At 35.2% G+C, this 16,601-nt stretch overlaps 2 protein-coding genes across 4 annotated transcripts; both read left to right on the top strand.

Annotated features, from left to right (window-relative positions):
• Positions 1–1,178: 1,178 nt before the first annotated feature.
• LOC109009094 (transcription factor SPATULA-like) lies at positions 1,179–5,514 on the top strand. 3 transcript variants are annotated; one of them, XM_018989445.2, is made up of 9 exons: positions 1,179–1,689; positions 2,166–2,270; positions 2,978–3,043; positions 3,134–3,199; positions 4,358–4,451; positions 4,632–4,675; positions 4,752–4,821; positions 4,983–5,148; positions 5,225–5,447. In XM_018989445.2, the coding sequence occupies exons 1-9, from the start codon at positions 1,303–1,305 to the stop codon at positions 5,283–5,285; spliced, it is 1,059 nt and encodes a 352-aa protein (XP_018844990.2). In that variant the 5' UTR covers positions 1,179–1,302; the 3' UTR covers positions 5,286–5,447. The 3 variants fall into 3 exon arrangements, with proteins under 3 accessions (XP_018844990.2, XP_035548019.1, XP_018844989.2); XM_035692126.1 differs by lacking the exon at positions 5,225–5,447 and adding an exon at positions 5,457–5,514 and having other exon boundaries at positions 1,183–1,689; positions 4,358–4,675; XM_018989444.2 differs by having other exon boundaries at positions 1,184–1,689; positions 4,358–4,675.
• Positions 5,515–7,293: 1,779 nt separating this feature from the next.
• LOC109009093 (nicotinate phosphoribosyltransferase 1) lies at positions 7,294–16,331 on the top strand. The gene is made up of 15 exons (XM_018989443.2): positions 7,294–7,756; positions 8,688–8,835; positions 9,609–9,728; positions 9,962–10,096; positions 10,177–10,238; positions 10,975–11,050; positions 11,225–11,326; positions 11,889–12,005; positions 12,730–12,788; positions 12,899–13,073; positions 13,827–13,961; positions 14,036–14,134; positions 15,632–15,740; positions 15,826–15,938; positions 16,060–16,331. Exons 1-15 carry the CDS (start codon positions 7,596–7,598, stop codon positions 16,135–16,137), a joined length of 1,689 nt encoding a protein of 562 aa, XP_018844988.1. The 5' UTR covers positions 7,294–7,595; the 3' UTR covers positions 16,138–16,331.
• Positions 16,332–16,601: the final 270 nt, after the last annotated feature.

Consider the following 16,601-nt stretch of genomic DNA (forward strand, 5'->3'; position numbering starts at 1 on the left):
GAACAATACTAGTCTTTCCATTGGGACTCTCGTTTGAATTTTTTATTTTTACTTATTGATTAAAAAAGTATTTTTTTAATGATGTTATGATTTTTTTTTTAATTTTTTAAAAATATTTAAAAGTGTTAAAAAATGTATGTAAAAAAAGAACAAAAAAACACATAAAATATACTAGTGGAAGCTCCTAGCAGTAGCTCTAGTGTTACTCTTTTGTAAAACCAAATTATTAAATTTTGACCCCATGATAATTTAGGTGCTATTAGGATAGTGAGTTAAGATTAGATGAGTAGAGATGAAAATTGAATAAAATAATATTATGATATTATTTTTTAATATTATTAGTATTTTGAGATTTGAAAAAGTTGAATTGTTTATTATATTTTGTGTAAAAATTTAAAAAATTGTAATAATAAGATGAAATAAGATGAAATAACTATTGTATCCAAACGAAGCCTAGGCCCTGTTTAGACGTTGAGCTAAGTTTAGATTAGTTGAGTTCTTTATAAATAGTAGTGAGTTGAGATGATTAAGTGAGTTTTATAGAGTCTAATTAAGATAAATTTAGATGTATTTAGATGTTAATATGAATTTAGATGTATTTATAGAAAGTTGAGAAAGGTTATGAGTTTCGTGTGTAAAAAAATTTTGAGTTAAGAGGAATTTAGTGATTTGATAGTTGAATATATAAATATCAAGTCCCGTTTGGATTCAAAACTCAACTCACCTCACCTCATATCAGCTCACTGACCTCACCTCACCTCACATCAACTAATCTCATCTCATAATTATAATTTTTCTAAATTATCATATAAAATTTAATTTTTTTAAATCTAATAATAATAATATTAAAAATAATATTTTATTTCACTCATTTAAAATAATATCTAACACGTCTTTAATCTCCAAATACAAACTGTACAGTCCAAATTCCAAACCGACTTATGTCTCATCATTGTTCATCCAATTAAGTCGTAAAATAAAGTTCAAGGCCATAAAAAAAAACAAAAACAAAAGTTTCGTTAGAATCTTAAAACACCTTTTCTCCTCCCCAGTCGCTGTAATGGCGCGTGGAACTTCTGGTTTCATCTTTTCCGAGTATAAACTCCCCCGCCCACAATTTCCGAAGTTATACAAAATCACTCGCGGACACTCTGTTTCTGTCAAGTACGTCACTTTCGTTTTATAAAGACAAGCAACAGACGGAACAAATCCAAGAAAACCAGAGCCCATAACCAAAAGAATCTCTCTCTCTCTCTCTGACTCTGTGTAAGTGAGAACCAAAATACCCAGAAAGTGAAAGTAATGGGGGATATGTATGCGTATGACAAAAATTCACGTTCTTCTTCAGCTTCAGCTCCTCAGCCTCATCTGCTTCCTCCGTCATCTTCTCATGCAGGTGCTCCAGACGAAATCTCGCTTTTTCTTCATCAAATCCTTCTACGTTCATCTTCTTCTTCATCTCCTTTTGTGTCCAACACGGGTAAGCAAGCACAGCTCTGCGACTCCGACGTTTTACCGGGAAATCCTGACCGTTCATTGTGCCGATCAGCGCTCGTCCAAGATGGGATCTCGGCTGTTGAGTCTTCTAGTGCCATGAGCACTGGCTCCGGTGTCTTCCTCTCCAATTTGTCGACCTCTTCGCTTGGAGCGAGCGAGAATGAGACTGATGAGTATGACTGTGAAAGCGAGGTAATTGTATTTTCTTAAAGTCGGGACTTTTCTGTCTGTTTGCTTGCCGAGAAAGCTGTCGTACAAACATAGTTAAATTTTTGTTTCTCATTCTTTTATAGGCTTGAGAAAAGTGGGATCTTCGTTTAAAGGTGCACTATGCATCTGACTGGGTTGGTAGAGATTCTGAACTTTCTAGGAATACGATGTCGTCGTGGTTTTAGAGTTTGCTTGTCGCCATTGTTCCTTTTGGTGGCAGAGAAAATGTGGGAAAAGCTACGTAACAAAAAAGAAAATGTGGGAAAAGCAAAGAACGAATTGCGATTCTTTATCTTCCCATAATTTGGGACCGGCGATTCTTTATCACAATTGGCTTTTGCCGTCATCTATAGAAATTTGAACCAAGAGAACATTATATCAAAATGTTATATATTAGAATTTCTAGCTCAAAGTTTGTCTTTTTTTAATTCTAAGTTATTGATGATTTCTGAACCTAGGAGGGTCTTGAAGCGTTGGTGGAAGATGTGTCTGAGAAGCCGATCCCTCCTCGTAGTTCATCCAAGAGGAGTAGAGCTGCGGAAGTTCACAACTTGTCTGAAAAGGTTGGCTTGCATTTATTTTTTAAAGGAAGAGGAGGGTACCCAATTTTATTAATTGCTCTCACTTGAGGAATACCATATTACAAACTAACTTGGGGGTTACATTAAAATCCCAAACCAAGCTTTAAAAATCCTAATTCCAAACTTAAAACCAAGACCTATGTAATTATGTAAACATAGATTTTATACACACCTAACAATATCAGTATCTAGTTACAATAGGTATAGAAAACTATCTACATCTGAAAGATGGGAAATTACATTTATCAAGTACATAAACACCCACCAGTTGTTTTGGAAGCATAGCAACAGAGGTGAAGAACCCATCAACACCCACTGCTCCAACACTAGCAAGGCTATCTGCAAAGAAGTTTCCTTCTATGTATATATGCTTAATAGAAAAATCAAGATGCTCTGAGAACCTGATGATGTCTTCCCAAAGCTCAAAATAAACCCATGGTGGCTGCTTTCTATTGTTAGAAACTCACTTGAAAGTCACGTATTACTCCACACCGAGCAGGACTAGGATTCCCTTCAGATGTTCCGACAAGATTCAACTTTAATCTACCTCTTGGAGGGGGCATCCAGGATACTAAGATTGGCTTTCATTTTGAGGCTCTGTTTCTGAATTTATAATGGGGGTAGTCTTAAATCTATCATTTTTACTTTCTTTTTCATGTTTTGGTTTTAATGTTTGGGGTGTTTGGCAGAGAAGGAGGAGCAGGATTAATGAGAAAATGAAGGCATTGCAAAATCTGATTCCAAACTCTAACAAGGTACACAAACACGCGTGCAACCAACTTTGGCCTTTTTAACACTTCAAGATTCATCTCCTATTGAATTGAATGATTTTTAATTTTCGGCAGACAGATAAGGCTTCCATGCTTGATGAAGCAATTGAATACTTAAAGCAGCTTCAGCTTCAAGTTCAGGTTTGTGGCCCTCTGTTAAGAACCGGCTCCTTAATCTACAAAAGTTTTCATCGTGCTTTTCTAGGTTTCTTGTCTCATCTGGTCGAGTTGCTGCTACCAGTCTTTCTTTTCTGATAACAGTACGAATAGTATTCAGGTTAAGCTAGCTCATTGCCCCTATCCCTGTATTGTTGAGGGTTGACCTCTAACGGCTTTAATTAGTATTGTGTGTAACATATAAAAGAAAAAATCTCCTGTCCTTATACTTTGGAACAGAATGGTGTTGGTGTTGTTGCATACATAGCTTAGAACTCTTGAAGAGAATTATTGATTTGGTTTCTACAAGTATACACTGATTTTTCAGTGGAAAACTTCATAATTCAAGATTTGTGTGCTAAAAAAGTTTATAAATCGATTGTGAAAGCTAAAAGGAAAATTATACAACGAGACAGTGATGTGATATATGTGCTTGCCTTTGAAAGTACATCCATGAGAAGGAGTGGAAGGATCCAATAGCCAAATTCTTTCGGAAGGGGTGTTGACTCCATAGTCAACACTTAAAGTTTCCCCCTCCCTCTCTCAAAATTCGGATTAATCTGTGATAATTTAGTCAAGAGGGTTTGACAAGGACAAATATTGCTAGCTAGCGTTGATGAAGCAGATCAACTTTGAAATTGATGCAATCTCATATATAGTACTTTAAGTCCAATACTCACATTACAAACACTTAGATAACCATTTGGGCAGCCTTTGTTATATTAATCTCTCAAGCATAATATAACTGATTCCTAGTTATGCCAGTTTGTTTCGTCTGAAGCATCAAGAGAAAAGCTGTTGGGTTCTATGTCCTACATGATTCTGTCAATCACTTGCAGATTTCCACCGCCACAATTTCTTTTAGTTTGGAAAACTGCAATAACTAACTGTTGAAGTGAATTATGTCTTGTGTACTTTTCTATGAAATTATACAGTAATTGAAACCAACTGTGAGAAGATTTTTGAGAGGAAGCCACTGTAATCTCGAAAAGATTCACATCATTTCTGAACCCTAATCCTGTTTAAGTTCGCCGATGTTCCATTTATCTCCTTTAATGCAGAAATCTGGTGCAATCAATGAGAAATGGATTGGAAGTTCATATATTTGATTCTGATTTGTTTACTTTGTGATCCATGTTTCAGATGTTATCAATGAGAAATGGCTTCAGTTTGCATCCTATGTGCTTACCAGGGGCATTGCAGCCTATCCAATTCTCCCAGATGAGAATGGACTTTGGTGAGGAATATAGGCCCCTGCATCTGAATACTGCTGGCATACATTCTTTGAACAAAGAAACACCGCTGCATGACATGTTCACTCTACCCAACCAACGCATAGTTTCAAACCAGCCATCATCTGCACCTAATATGTCAAACATAATCAATTCACAAACCTCTTTTGGGTTGGAATCACCAGTGCAGGCTCACTTAGGACCGTTTCAGCTGCATGTGTCTTCTGAGGTAAGGTAGAAGCTTGAATAAAGCATATGTTATCAAGGAAATGATACCAGCCAATTTACATTTGTTGGATCTGAAGGAAATCTGCAGGGGGGACGCTTTGAGACATCAGGAACCAAACGTAAACAATCTCGATTCCAATCCATTAGGTTTGTCACCAGGCCTTTCTCCTTTATTTATCCTTTCATTCTTCTTTGTATAACATTATGCTTGCAGCATCCAAGTGCCCGATCCACGGGGCTTGCTGTATTGTAAAGCACTTGGTCTGACATGTAAACTTTTTGGGTATCTGAAATGTATTTGTTGAAAGAAATGGAGATGGGAGCCACGGCTTCAGTATCACTTCCCTTCAATACACAAGCATCTGAGCTAAAGGACAGTGGCTCTCTTGAAACATGCATTCCAGGAAGAGTCCATTCCGAAGGCGCACATCTAAAGAAAACGGAACACAACCTTCTACTGACACCACATATAAGGTGAATAGACTCCAGACATATTTTCTGATCTTTTGTTCGTGATATGCAACTCTTGTGTCATTCAGCTTTTTACCAGCATGCACAGAGGAAGAAGTTCCCCCAAGGAAGAAGCCAAGATGGAAAAGCCTGATTTTTGAAATTTGTTGAACTTTACATCATTATTTCACGGTTTGAATATGGTGTAGCTACAACTTCTGCTAGCTTTTGTAACTCTTCATAATAGGAGAACCTCTATAATTTTAACTCTTCTCAAGATAGAGCTGGGATTGAGCAGAATTTCTCTTCAATACATTGGGCAATGCTTGCAGAACTACTTGTGCAGAATGGGAGATGGAGCCACGTATACTTTGACAATAGCCAGACCCCTTTTCCATCCCCCCCGCCCCCCCGAAATTAGCAGCAGCCAGCATCCTCGTCGATGACATCATGACTGTGTGCAGTATCTGTGAGGATATAGGCACACTGTTGTTTACTTAATATATGAAAAGCTTATGATCTGAAAGTATTTCATATTATTATTATAATTTTTTTAAATTTTTATACAAAATATAATAAACAATTCAATTCTATCAATTCTTAAAACAATAATAATATTAAAAAAATAATATTTTAATAATATTTTATTTAATTTTTATCTCAATTTATCTTGACTCACCATCCAAACAGCACCTATAAGTTTTTGCCTTTTAAGATGAAAATGCTGCATGATTAGTTGCCCCATCTATTACCTAACCTGGGTAAACCTGTCCATGAAAATAGCAAAAACAGAACAAGTCATTGCCATAAACTACCCTGTCTGCTTGTTGAATATATATAAACTAATGTCTTGGGACTTTCTTGGATGTGTTTACGAATCTTAGAATTTATACATCTAATCCTTTCATGTCAAGTTCGAAGAGACAGTGGTTCACTGAGCCTTAAGAGGAGAATGCAAGCTATGTTACCATTGTTACAGAAATAAATCAAATATAATCAGAGGTTGCCTTGCCGGGTATGGCGAAAAAGCATTCAAAGTGTTTGCAAGTTCATACAAATTTAAAAACGGGCACATAATAGATGCTTCGAAATGAAGAAGCCACTGAGGCAGAACCGCAACTTTTGTCACTTTTTGGCATCCTAAACATGTTCTTGTAAACTGTTATACATTAGGCAGGAAAACGGGTCGGTCACCTGGACAAGAATAAAGCAGAACAAGACAAAACAAAAATATGGTCTTGGTCTTTATCATAAAAGACTCACTGCATATGACGCGAATCCACCATTGTTTTTCTCAAAATGAAACTAGGTACAGCTCTGGCATATTCCTCCTGACTTTCATATTCTTCATTCAGCGTAACTTTTAAAAAACGAAAAATGCCACTCGAAATTAAAAGAAAAGGGAAAATAACCAAACTTTTATTAGTCCTTGGCATGTGGAAAAGTCTACAAAAACGAAATGTTGAGGAAATTCAAACGAAATGTATCAAAAGAGTTTGAAAATTCTGCATCTCTAATTCAAAAGTTTTGATCTGAAGAATCAGATGAAGAAAATAAAAAGAAAAAGTAAAGTTATTACATGGACGTGAGTTTTGGGCACACCTTTTCAAATGCGTATCCGAAGGACATAAAAAGAACACATCAGTCAACATTTATTTTTACACTTCATATTTATAATTTTTTTTTATAAAATATAAAAATATTTTTTTAAAAGATATAAAAATATTTTTTATAGAATATAAAATAGTAAATAGTAACTGTTAGCTGATAAGAAAATTTTTTCTATCAATAACTTACCATAATAAGAGAAAAACAAATAAAAACGATCTACGGTTCCTATCCTCATTTAATAATTGACGTGTTGTATTTGAACTCTTTTTTTTTGGGACAGTATTATATATTATTTTCTTATCTAATTTTTATCATTTTATAATTATTTTATACCTTGATTGAAAGAGAGCTACGTCATAAAAAATATTAATTTTTTTTTATTTAAATATTTAAATATTATATCTAAGTTTCCTCATAATTGTGAAATAGTTAAAAAGGAATTGGAGACATATCTTAAAGAAAATTGCAAGAAATTGTATGGGTCCCGTAAGGATAAGCGTCTACGTGTGCTTTGCACAAAATAAACTCTGTTCTTCGTTTGCCTTTATTTTTTAAGGATTTTCGCAGGACTTAAAAAAAAAGAAAAAAAAAAAAGAAAGAATCAGCAGCCTCGGTGTTTACTGTTTAACGGTCTTTCGTTAGTTGTTTCTCCGTGAGCTGTGCTCCAAGAAACAAAACCCTCCCTGTTCTGAACCGTGGTTCTTGTCTTCTCCTTCGTGTCGGTTACGCTTGCCTTTGAAGTCGCGAGTACCTCTATATATTATGTATCCGTCGTTATAATCGCAGAGCGCAGGAAAACGAAGTACGACGACAAAACAACGACAAGCATACCAAACCCTAGGGATTCGAATTAACAGGGAATGGAGGTGAAAGAGAACGTTCCGAATGGGGAGCTTTCTACTCGGGTCCATGTACTGGACGGGCCAACCAACCCGATGGTTACGCCTCTCCTCACCGATCTCTACCAGTTCACCATGGCATACGCTTACTGGAAAGCCGGAAAACACCACGAACGAGCCGTGTGAGTTTTTGCGTTATTATTCCTTTCCTCTTCTCTTTTCCCCAAACATGTCTTGTTCCCTAGAAAATTGGAAAGAAATTATTGTTTTGTAATTTTGGAAAATAAATTAAGCATTTCTTGACCTATGGTCCCTTACTGCTAAAACCGGCATGTAAACCTCCTCATGTAGTTTTCATTTTTTAATCATCACGCATTAATGAAGTTGGCATCGAATGGGTGAATTAGGGCCAGTTTGGGTCTCAAACCCATTTCAACACATCATTTTAATTTTTTTCAAATTTCGACACAAAATATAATAAATAATTTAATTTTTTTAAATTTTATAATAATAATAATATTATTAAAAAATAATATATTAATAATATTTTATTCAACTTTCACGTCAACTCAACTCAATTCAATTTAATATTCAAACACAAACTTATTAAGTGAAAATTGGTCATTATGGAGCCATGCAATAAATAAGTTAGCGTTTTCCTACTCATAAAAAAAAAAAAAAAGCGAACAGACAAGGCATGTCTAATCTCTTGCTCAAATAGTCCGTTTAATTCTGGATTGATTTGAATGTGAACCGGAGTGGTTTGAATTCAGAAATGAGTTGAGATGGTTTGTAAATAGCATAATAAAAATTGAATTATTTATTATATTTTATGTGAGAATTTGAAAAAATTATTTTGAGATTTGAAAATTTTGAATTATTTATTATATTTTGTGTGGGAATTTGAGAAAATTATAATGATGAGTTGAGATGAATTGAGGTGGGTTTTGAATGATATGTTCAAGCCATTACATTCCTAGTAATATCTCATATGTTTTGTCCCTAAGCTGCTTATTCTATTGCTTCTATATGGTGTAGCTATCTTTTAAGAGATCAGCTTTGCTTTCTACTTGCTTAAGAAGTTTCCGTTGTCTAATTCATAGTTTCTTTCAGGTTTGATTTATATTTTCGGAAGAACCCCTTTGGTGGTGAATATACAATCTTTGCTGGTTTAGAGGAATGCATAAGATTTATTGCTAATTTCAAGTTAACAGCAGAGGAAATCTCTTTTATTCGTGAATCCTTACCTTCTTCATGTGAGGTAGATCAAACTATTAAGAGTTCATTTTTAGAAATAATATTCTGATTTTAGTTCAAGAGAAGTAGCGATAATGCTCTTTAAATAATGAGAACAATTATTGTTATAGACACATTAACCTTTGTAATAAATACAAAGGCAGCTGTGCCAATCTTATATCTTGTACATGCTATTAATATACAACAACAATTTGCTGAAAGAATTTTGCTTTTTCTTTTTTGTCAATTCAGAGGAGATCTGCAAAAGTTATGCGTGAAAAACCTAATTTGCAGATTATTACATGGGTCTTACATACAGTTGTTTGACTTGATGTCTCTCCCAGAATCATATGGGAGAAGGAAGAGCACTGTCCTGGTGGTTATAAAAGTTTCTGAATAAGCTTCTTTGTTTTTGTTTGCTACGAGGCTATGTTAACTAAGATATGCTAGTTTGTGACATTAATTGCATAATACCTAAGTAGGCACTGCTATTTGGGGGACATACTGCTTTGGCAGTGCTTTGTAGACCACCAGTTGGTTAATGAAAATCAAATGATGGCCAGGAGTAGCTTTACCCATAATTTTATTACTTATTAGTTTTTATCCTCTGGATAGTGTGAAATCAGGTGAGTTGGTTGTGAATCTTGTGATAAGAAAATAACTCAAAATGAAATTAAAAGTCATGTTCTTTCTGGATGTAGTTTCAAAGTGCACTTTTGATATTTTCCTTGCTGTGTATATGTGAACATGACCTGAAAATAGTGGTTGGCTAATCCATTTTTTTTTCATAATCTATAGGACGGATTCTACGACTATCTTAGAGGAATCGACTGTTCTGACGTTGAAGTGTACTCTGTTTCGGAGGGATCAGTTGTTTTCCCAAAGGTGCCATTGCTAAGAATCGAGGGGCCGATTGCCGTGAGTACCGTGAAACTGGGTTTTCTCCCCATTTTTAATTTCTTTACAAAGTTGACGTCTTTGAAATAAAGTTGTTGTCATGTTTCATTGTTGTTGATTGTATGTACGTGTGTGCATTCCTTTTCATTGATATGTACATATGTTATGGTTTCATGAATACTCATAATAAAAGTTTCATCGTTGATTGTTTTTAAGACTACCTAATAATCATGTTGCAAATATTGCCGTATCAGGTGGTTCAATTGCTGGAAACTCCATTTGTGAATCTTGTTAACTATCCATCGTTAGTTGCTACTAATGCTGCAAGGCATCGATTTGTGGCCGGAAAATCTAAAATGCTTCTTGAGTTTGGGCTTCGACGAGCTCAGGTGGCTGATTTGTTTTCTTTATTTTGAAGTGCTTAGCTGTGTTTATTTTCATCCACAAGACGTGTTTGTTTTATATTTAGGGACCTGATGGTGGAATAGGGGCATCAAAGTACTGCTACATTGGGGGATTTGATGCTACGAGGTAGTATTGGTTGAAAGTTTCACTTGTTGCATTTTCAACTGCAATTTTTTGCATCAATATGTTTCCCATAGACGGAATTTAGTAGCAATCTGCTCTTTTTGAAAAATTTTTAAAGTATATATGATAATGCACTTTTAAGTATTGTTTGTCTAGCTAAGTCTCGTTTGACATGGCACTTCTACATTCTAGATTCACCCTCTGGGGCCAAATAACTTGATTTTCTCCCATAAATTATTGCTTTAATGGATCAGTTCAATCCATAACTCAAGATGCATCTTCAAGTCATGAAGACGTATTTGATCAAATTATTTAAAGAAAACTTTGGATTTTGAAGGCTTGCCTTTGGGTTCACCTATTCTTGCTGATATGGTAGTTCTTAGAACTCATATGGAAATGTAATTTTTTCCTGTTCGTATGTTAGTTTTATATGTTACCTGTATATAATAAAAATTCAGTTGAAATTCTGGTTATTAGTGCATCCACATGGTATTGAACATGCATGGTATGCTGAGAAACAAAGAATAAAAAGAATTCAGTTGAACGTAGATCGAGTATTTAATACTTTTCAGGATTTGTCTCTTGCAAAAAGAATCTGATACTTTAGATCACCAAAATCCATTCAACTCAAGTCCTTCTGCTTCTGCTGTTGATCTGGTTTAATGTTTGACACATGGAAAAAAAAAAAAAAGATCTCGGTCAATGTTTGACATGGCTTTTCTTTGTGTTGTACTGACAGCAATGTTGCGGCTGGGAGATTATTTGGAATACCGCTTCGCGGAACACATTCCCATGCCTTTGTTAGCTCATTTATGGTTTGTATTTCTTGCATGGTTTTTCATTCCATCTTTATATGATATTTGATATAATGTACATAAAGTTGATTATAATATGTTTGTGCTCTGTGAATTTTGTTTGCTTTGCTATTGACTTATGTCTAACTTTGTGCATGAAGCTAGTCTTTATCTGATATATTCAGTGATTTGCAGAGCCCTGATGAGATCATAGATAAATCACTTCATAGCAGAGATGGATCAAGTATCTGTGAGGATTTTGTTAGTCTAGTTCAGACATGGTTAAGCAAAATTCAGGTATTGTTTTCAGGCCTTTAATGTTTTTGGCTGTTTATTCTATGGCTTATGAATATGTGTCCACCATGTTATATTCATGTATTTATTCAAGATAATTGAATTAACATACTACTATTTTGAACTACCACACAAACTATTACTTGAAACTGCTTTAAACTAGACATATTCATTTACTTTCCAATACATGCAAATTGAAAAAGTGAAAAGTGGAAATAAAAATTGGTTGTACTGTAAGGTGGTGAGAAAATGCTGGCCAGCTATATTGAATCAAGAATGTGACCTTTGATTAGGATTTCTTGAGCCAGACCCAATGAGATGGAATGTTTTGCTTTGTTGAGCTTAGACCATAAATTCTGGCTTATTTTTTCCATTCTCTTTCTCATCAGAAAAAATATGCGACTCAGCTTTTTTAGATACTGCCCCTATTTGCATATGCATGCATGTATAAGTTGATTGAAATGCATGAATGTTTTACCGACTTATGTGACTGGTAAGATTTTTGTTTCACCTTTATGAATTCATTAAAATCATGGCAATACTTGAGCCCATGCATGCCTTGCAGTGGTCAAATTCATTACGCGGCGTGTTCGGTGAAACCAATCAAAGCGAGCTAGCAGCTTTCATGTCATATGCCCTGGCATTCCCTAATACCTTTTTAGCTCTTGTGGACACATATGATGTAAGTGAAAATTTTGCAAATAATCTCAAGATGTTTAAATAATGTGGATGAGACTGATTTACCTCTTTATGTTTGTTAACCAGTGACATCCGATTTGTTTCCTCATCACGTTTACTTAACCTTTCTCCCTCCCTCTCTCTCTCTAGATATACATACATATATATATATATATATCATCATATTATGCCTTGTCCGGACAGGGTGCTCAAGCCAATCAATTTCTATTTGAAGATCTAGACTATGTTGCATTTGGTTGTTAGAGCTTAAAAAACAGACATCAGAAAATGTTCTATTAAGTTAGGTGGGCTTTTGAGGGTGTTCTCGAAATGTTTTTGTACGGTACACTAGTGTGATAATTGTGGTGTGAGGGCTTAATGGTCCACCAGGTCATGCATCAACAGCTATTCATTCATTAATAAATAGGTTTCTTTCTGATTTTGAACTTTTTCCATCCCAAAAAAACAAAAACAAAAAAAATCTGCTCATTGAATTTCTGTATGTACTTTAAAAAAAAAAATTCTGAAGTACCAATGGTGTCAATGCAAGGGCCCCTGTTCATGTAGTTCATGGTTGTGCTTTTTGTGGAGTTCAATGTGTCCTATACTTCCTTTTTTTTCATGTCAAGAGATGGTTACCATATTACATTTCTAAGCACACTTCATTTAGGTACTACTTGTATGTATTGCATGTGTTTAATAACATCTCATTGACATTTATTGTACAGGTTATCAGGAGTGGAATCCCTAACTTTTGTGCAGTTGCTTTAGCACTTAGTGATTTGGGGTATGCCTAAAGGTTTTTGATCGCCTTATGTGCATAAAATTTGGAAGACTCTTCACTTCCATAAACTGACCCTTGTAAATTAAACTAAGTGTAGATGATGTGCTGTACAGGTACAAAGCAGTAGGGATCAGGTTGGACTCTGGTGACCTAGCATATTTGTCTTGTGAGGCCCGGAAGTTTTTTTTGACCATTGAGAAGGAATTTGGAATGTCTGGCTTTGGAAAAATGAGTATCACAGCTAGTAATGACCTTAACGAGGAGACTTTAGATGCTTTAAACAAACAGGTAATGACTCTAAACCAAATTTTGTGTATACTATATTGCTTATTATCGGATTTCTGTACAATGCATTCAAAGCCCCTGGAGACTTTGTCTAATTGAAGTATTAATATAGTCTGCTCCAAGTAGGACAATCAAACAAGATGATTGTATGCCACCAAGTAACAGAGATACCTCTTTTGACAGGGTGTTGCCTGGCAGTTAAGATATATTAGCTGTTGTTCTTTAATGATTTCATTTTCATATATTTTTTCATGGCCCTGATTCTCTCAGATGTTGCTTGTTAAATTGTTATCACATATCTAGTTTTAGTGAAGTTTGATGGGTTTAATCTCTTATTAATTCTAGATTATAGTTACCGAACAAATTGATCTTTTCTTTATTTTGTCAAAAGGCTCTATCCATATAGAAAAACATTGCAGGACAAGTTCTTTTAACTGTGCATCATAAGTCCACATTAATTTCACCTGAATTGGTGGTGACTACGTAATCCCACACCACATTTACTTTCCGACTGTTTGGTTACTTGCTCAGGTGAATGTCATGTATTGAAATTTGTATGTTTGTCTTTTGTTGTCATATCTCCTATCTGGGGATATATTCTCTCATTAATCTTCTGTTTGATGTTGACTCTCTCTCTCTCTCTCATGTTTTTTCTTAAATTTAAAGCTTAATCACTCGTTCTTTCCTATAAATGTGATACCATATCTAGTTTCAAATTATATCAATTTTTCTATTGAATTTGCTTTTTTTGGGCAGGGTCATGAGGTTGATGCATTTGGAATTGGAACCAATTTGGTTACATGCTATGCTCAAGCTGCTTTAGGTTGTGTTTTCAAGCTCGTTGAGATAAATAATCAGCCACGCATCAAGCTTTCTGAAGATGTTTCAAAGGTTTGATCATACTGTCACAAAATCTCAACAAGACATTTTCTATTTGTCTCCTAATATTTTTCCTTTATTTCTAGGTCTCTATTCCATGTAAAAAACGGTGTTACAGGTTGCATGGGAAAGAAGGCTATCCCCTAGTAGACATAATTACTGGGGAAAAGGAACCATCTCCAAAGGTATCTTGCATTTCTACTTTCTTAGTGCTCCTATAAGTTCCCAACCTCGGTATATAGATGTGGGCTTTCTCAGCAATATATATCTGTCATTCTATTATGAGTCAAATTATCTACAATTAGGAATACACAGGCTGGCAATGTTTTTTAATCACCATGTCAGCTTGTGGATTTTGGTTGCACCAGGTGTTAAGGAGTAAGAAAATGGTGTCAAGGATACTGTCCTTTTTATATATAAAAAAGAAAAGAATAAGAAAATGGAGTAAAAGAAGAGAGGCCTCTTTTCATTATCCTTTCGAACATGAAATGTGATTTTAAGTTGGTTTGAAAAATAAAATGAAAGACTAGGCTGCCAGCTCTAGGGTAGTTGCTCTTCAAGCACTGTGCATATGATTCAATACGTTCTAAACAATCAGGAATCCCAATACTTTGTCATCTGAAAACAAACCTATCGTTCTCTCCTGGCTTTCTGTTGCAATGTAAAATTTAGCCCTGAGGCCTCTGGGGTCATGTTCAACGTCTTAATTTTTAGACAGCCAATCCAAGCTTTGGATTGAGGAGGCTTGAGTGGTTTAATGCCGCTCTAAAGTCACATCTTATGATGATTTCTGAATAATTTGGGTTAAGGTTTATTTGAGTTGAGAGTTGGATGGTCAGAGTCGCCAAGCCATCGATTGCTATATATCATTATTATTTTTTGATAAGTAACAAATTTTATTAATGAAAATAGGCATGACCCAAGTACGCAGAGGGTATACAAGAGTTTACACCCAATTAAGAGGAAGAGATAGAAACAAGAAAATCTAGACCATTGCAATCTACAACATCCGCCCATAGGAACAAAGTTTTCACCAAGAACAATCTAATCTCCTCCAATGTTTGCTCCATATCTTCGAAAGTCCGATCATTTCATTCCTCCGATAGGCACCAAAGAATGCATATAGGCACCATCTTCCACAAAGCTGTGATTTGTGGAATTCCACCCAAATTCTTACAATTGGCCAGGAGCTCAACCACCATAGCAGGCATAACCTAGGCTACATCCAATCTTCTAAAAACATCATCCCAAAGTGATCTAGCAACCTCACAATGTAGTAGAAGATGATCCACAGTCTCACCATTTTTCCTGCACATACAACACCAGTCCACAACAATCATTCGGCGTTTCCGTAAGTTATCTATAGTCAAGATCTTGCCCAGCCAAAGATGCTGTCCCAGCAAAAAAAATTGCCTTGGGAGGCGCTTTATTTCTCCAACTACTTTTCCATGGAAAGCAATTGTGTTGTGGGTTGATTAGGGTCCTATAGGTGCGGACAGAAAAATCCCTTTTTTAGCGGGCATCCACCACAATTTAGCATGCCTATATATCATTAGTGCAATTTTTTTTTTTCCTGTATACCCTTCTATTGATTGCCCTTTGAATCTTACGTGTGAGTTCACTGTTTACCACATATTGAATGGTGTAAGTTTGTATTTGTCATGTCTACTTCTAACATGCAGGTAGGAGAAAGAATCTTGTGTCGCCACCCTTTCAATGAATCTAAGAGAGCATATGTGGTGCCACAGCGTGTTGAGGAGCTTCTAAAGTGTTACTGGCCTGGAAACTCAGGTTCCTTGGAAATAATTTTAATTATATGCTTGTGATTGATTAATCATTTCGCGTAGTGGGTAACCTCGAGTTTTATTTCTTGCAGGTAAACCAAGAGAAGATTTACCGCCTCTGAAGGAAATCAGGGAACGTTGCATCAAACAACTTGAGCAAATGCGTCCCGACCACATGAGGAGATTGAACCCAACGCCATACAAGGTAATAGATAAATATATCAAGCTCAATAATTTTCTCATATATATAAATTTTCAAGTATTGCAATTACAATTGCTCAAAAGAGAAACGACTGAAACTTCTCAATAATATGAATGGTAAACAGGTGAGTGTAAGTGGAAAGCTTTACGACTTCATTCATTTCCTATGGCTCAACGAGGCACCTGTTGGGGAGTTGCAGTAAAAAGATGTTGAGGTTGATTGGAGGGAATAATTGAAGGGCAAAATAATTATTTCAATAAATTTGCGGAAGCTTCAAATAGTCAGCAAATACATCCAAATCATATCATATATATATATATATATATGTAAATTGGATTGACGAATAATCATTTGTTTTCTAGGCTTATAAAAACATCGATTGCTTGTGCCCCCACATTTCTCATTCTTTTGCCCAATTCTCTCTCCTTTTTCCTCCGACCATTGAGGTTGGCTAAGGTTTTAATTTTGATGGTATGCTTCAACTCTTATCGAATCTTAGGATTAAATAATTTGTAAGCCCAAAGTCATAATTTAATTTATATAAAATGAGTGCGATGAAGATTTGTTACATGGGTCCCATATTTAATTGGATTAAAAGCATGTTAAATTTGCATGATATTGGGAATTCGTCATAAAATAAAATAAAATAAAAAGGTTTAAAGTCTT

This window comes from Juglans regia, chromosome 7 (assembly GCF_001411555.2).
Source record: "Juglans regia cultivar Chandler chromosome 7, Walnut 2.0, whole genome shotgun sequence".
NCBI lineage: Eukaryota > Viridiplantae > Streptophyta > Magnoliopsida > Fagales > Juglandaceae > Juglans > Juglans regia.

Excerpts from the sequence above, each read along its gene's own strand:
- LOC109009094 (XM_018989444.2), top strand. The coding sequence starts at position 1,303 with ATGGGGGATATGTATGCGTATGACAAAAATTCACGTTCTTCTTCAGCT. Across the intron at positions 3,044-3,133 it reads TGATTCCAAACTCTAACAAG|ACAGATAAGGCTTCCATGCT; the intron begins GTACACAAACAC and ends AATTTTCGGCAG. Across the intron at positions 4,676-4,751 it reads AGCTGCATGTGTCTTCTGAG|GAAATCTGCAGGGGGGACGC; the intron begins GTAAGGTAGAAG and ends TTGGATCTGAAG.
- LOC109009093 (XM_018989443.2), top strand. The coding sequence starts at position 7,596 with ATGGAGGTGAAAGAGAACGTTCCGAATGGGGAGCTTTCTACTCGGGTC. Across the intron at positions 11,051-11,224 it reads CCTTTGTTAGCTCATTTATG|AGCCCTGATGAGATCATAGA; the intron begins GTTTGTATTTCT and ends AGTGATTTGCAG. Across the intron at positions 12,789-12,898 it reads TTAGCACTTAGTGATTTGGG|GTACAAAGCAGTAGGGATCA; the intron begins GTATGCCTAAAG and ends TGTGCTGTACAG.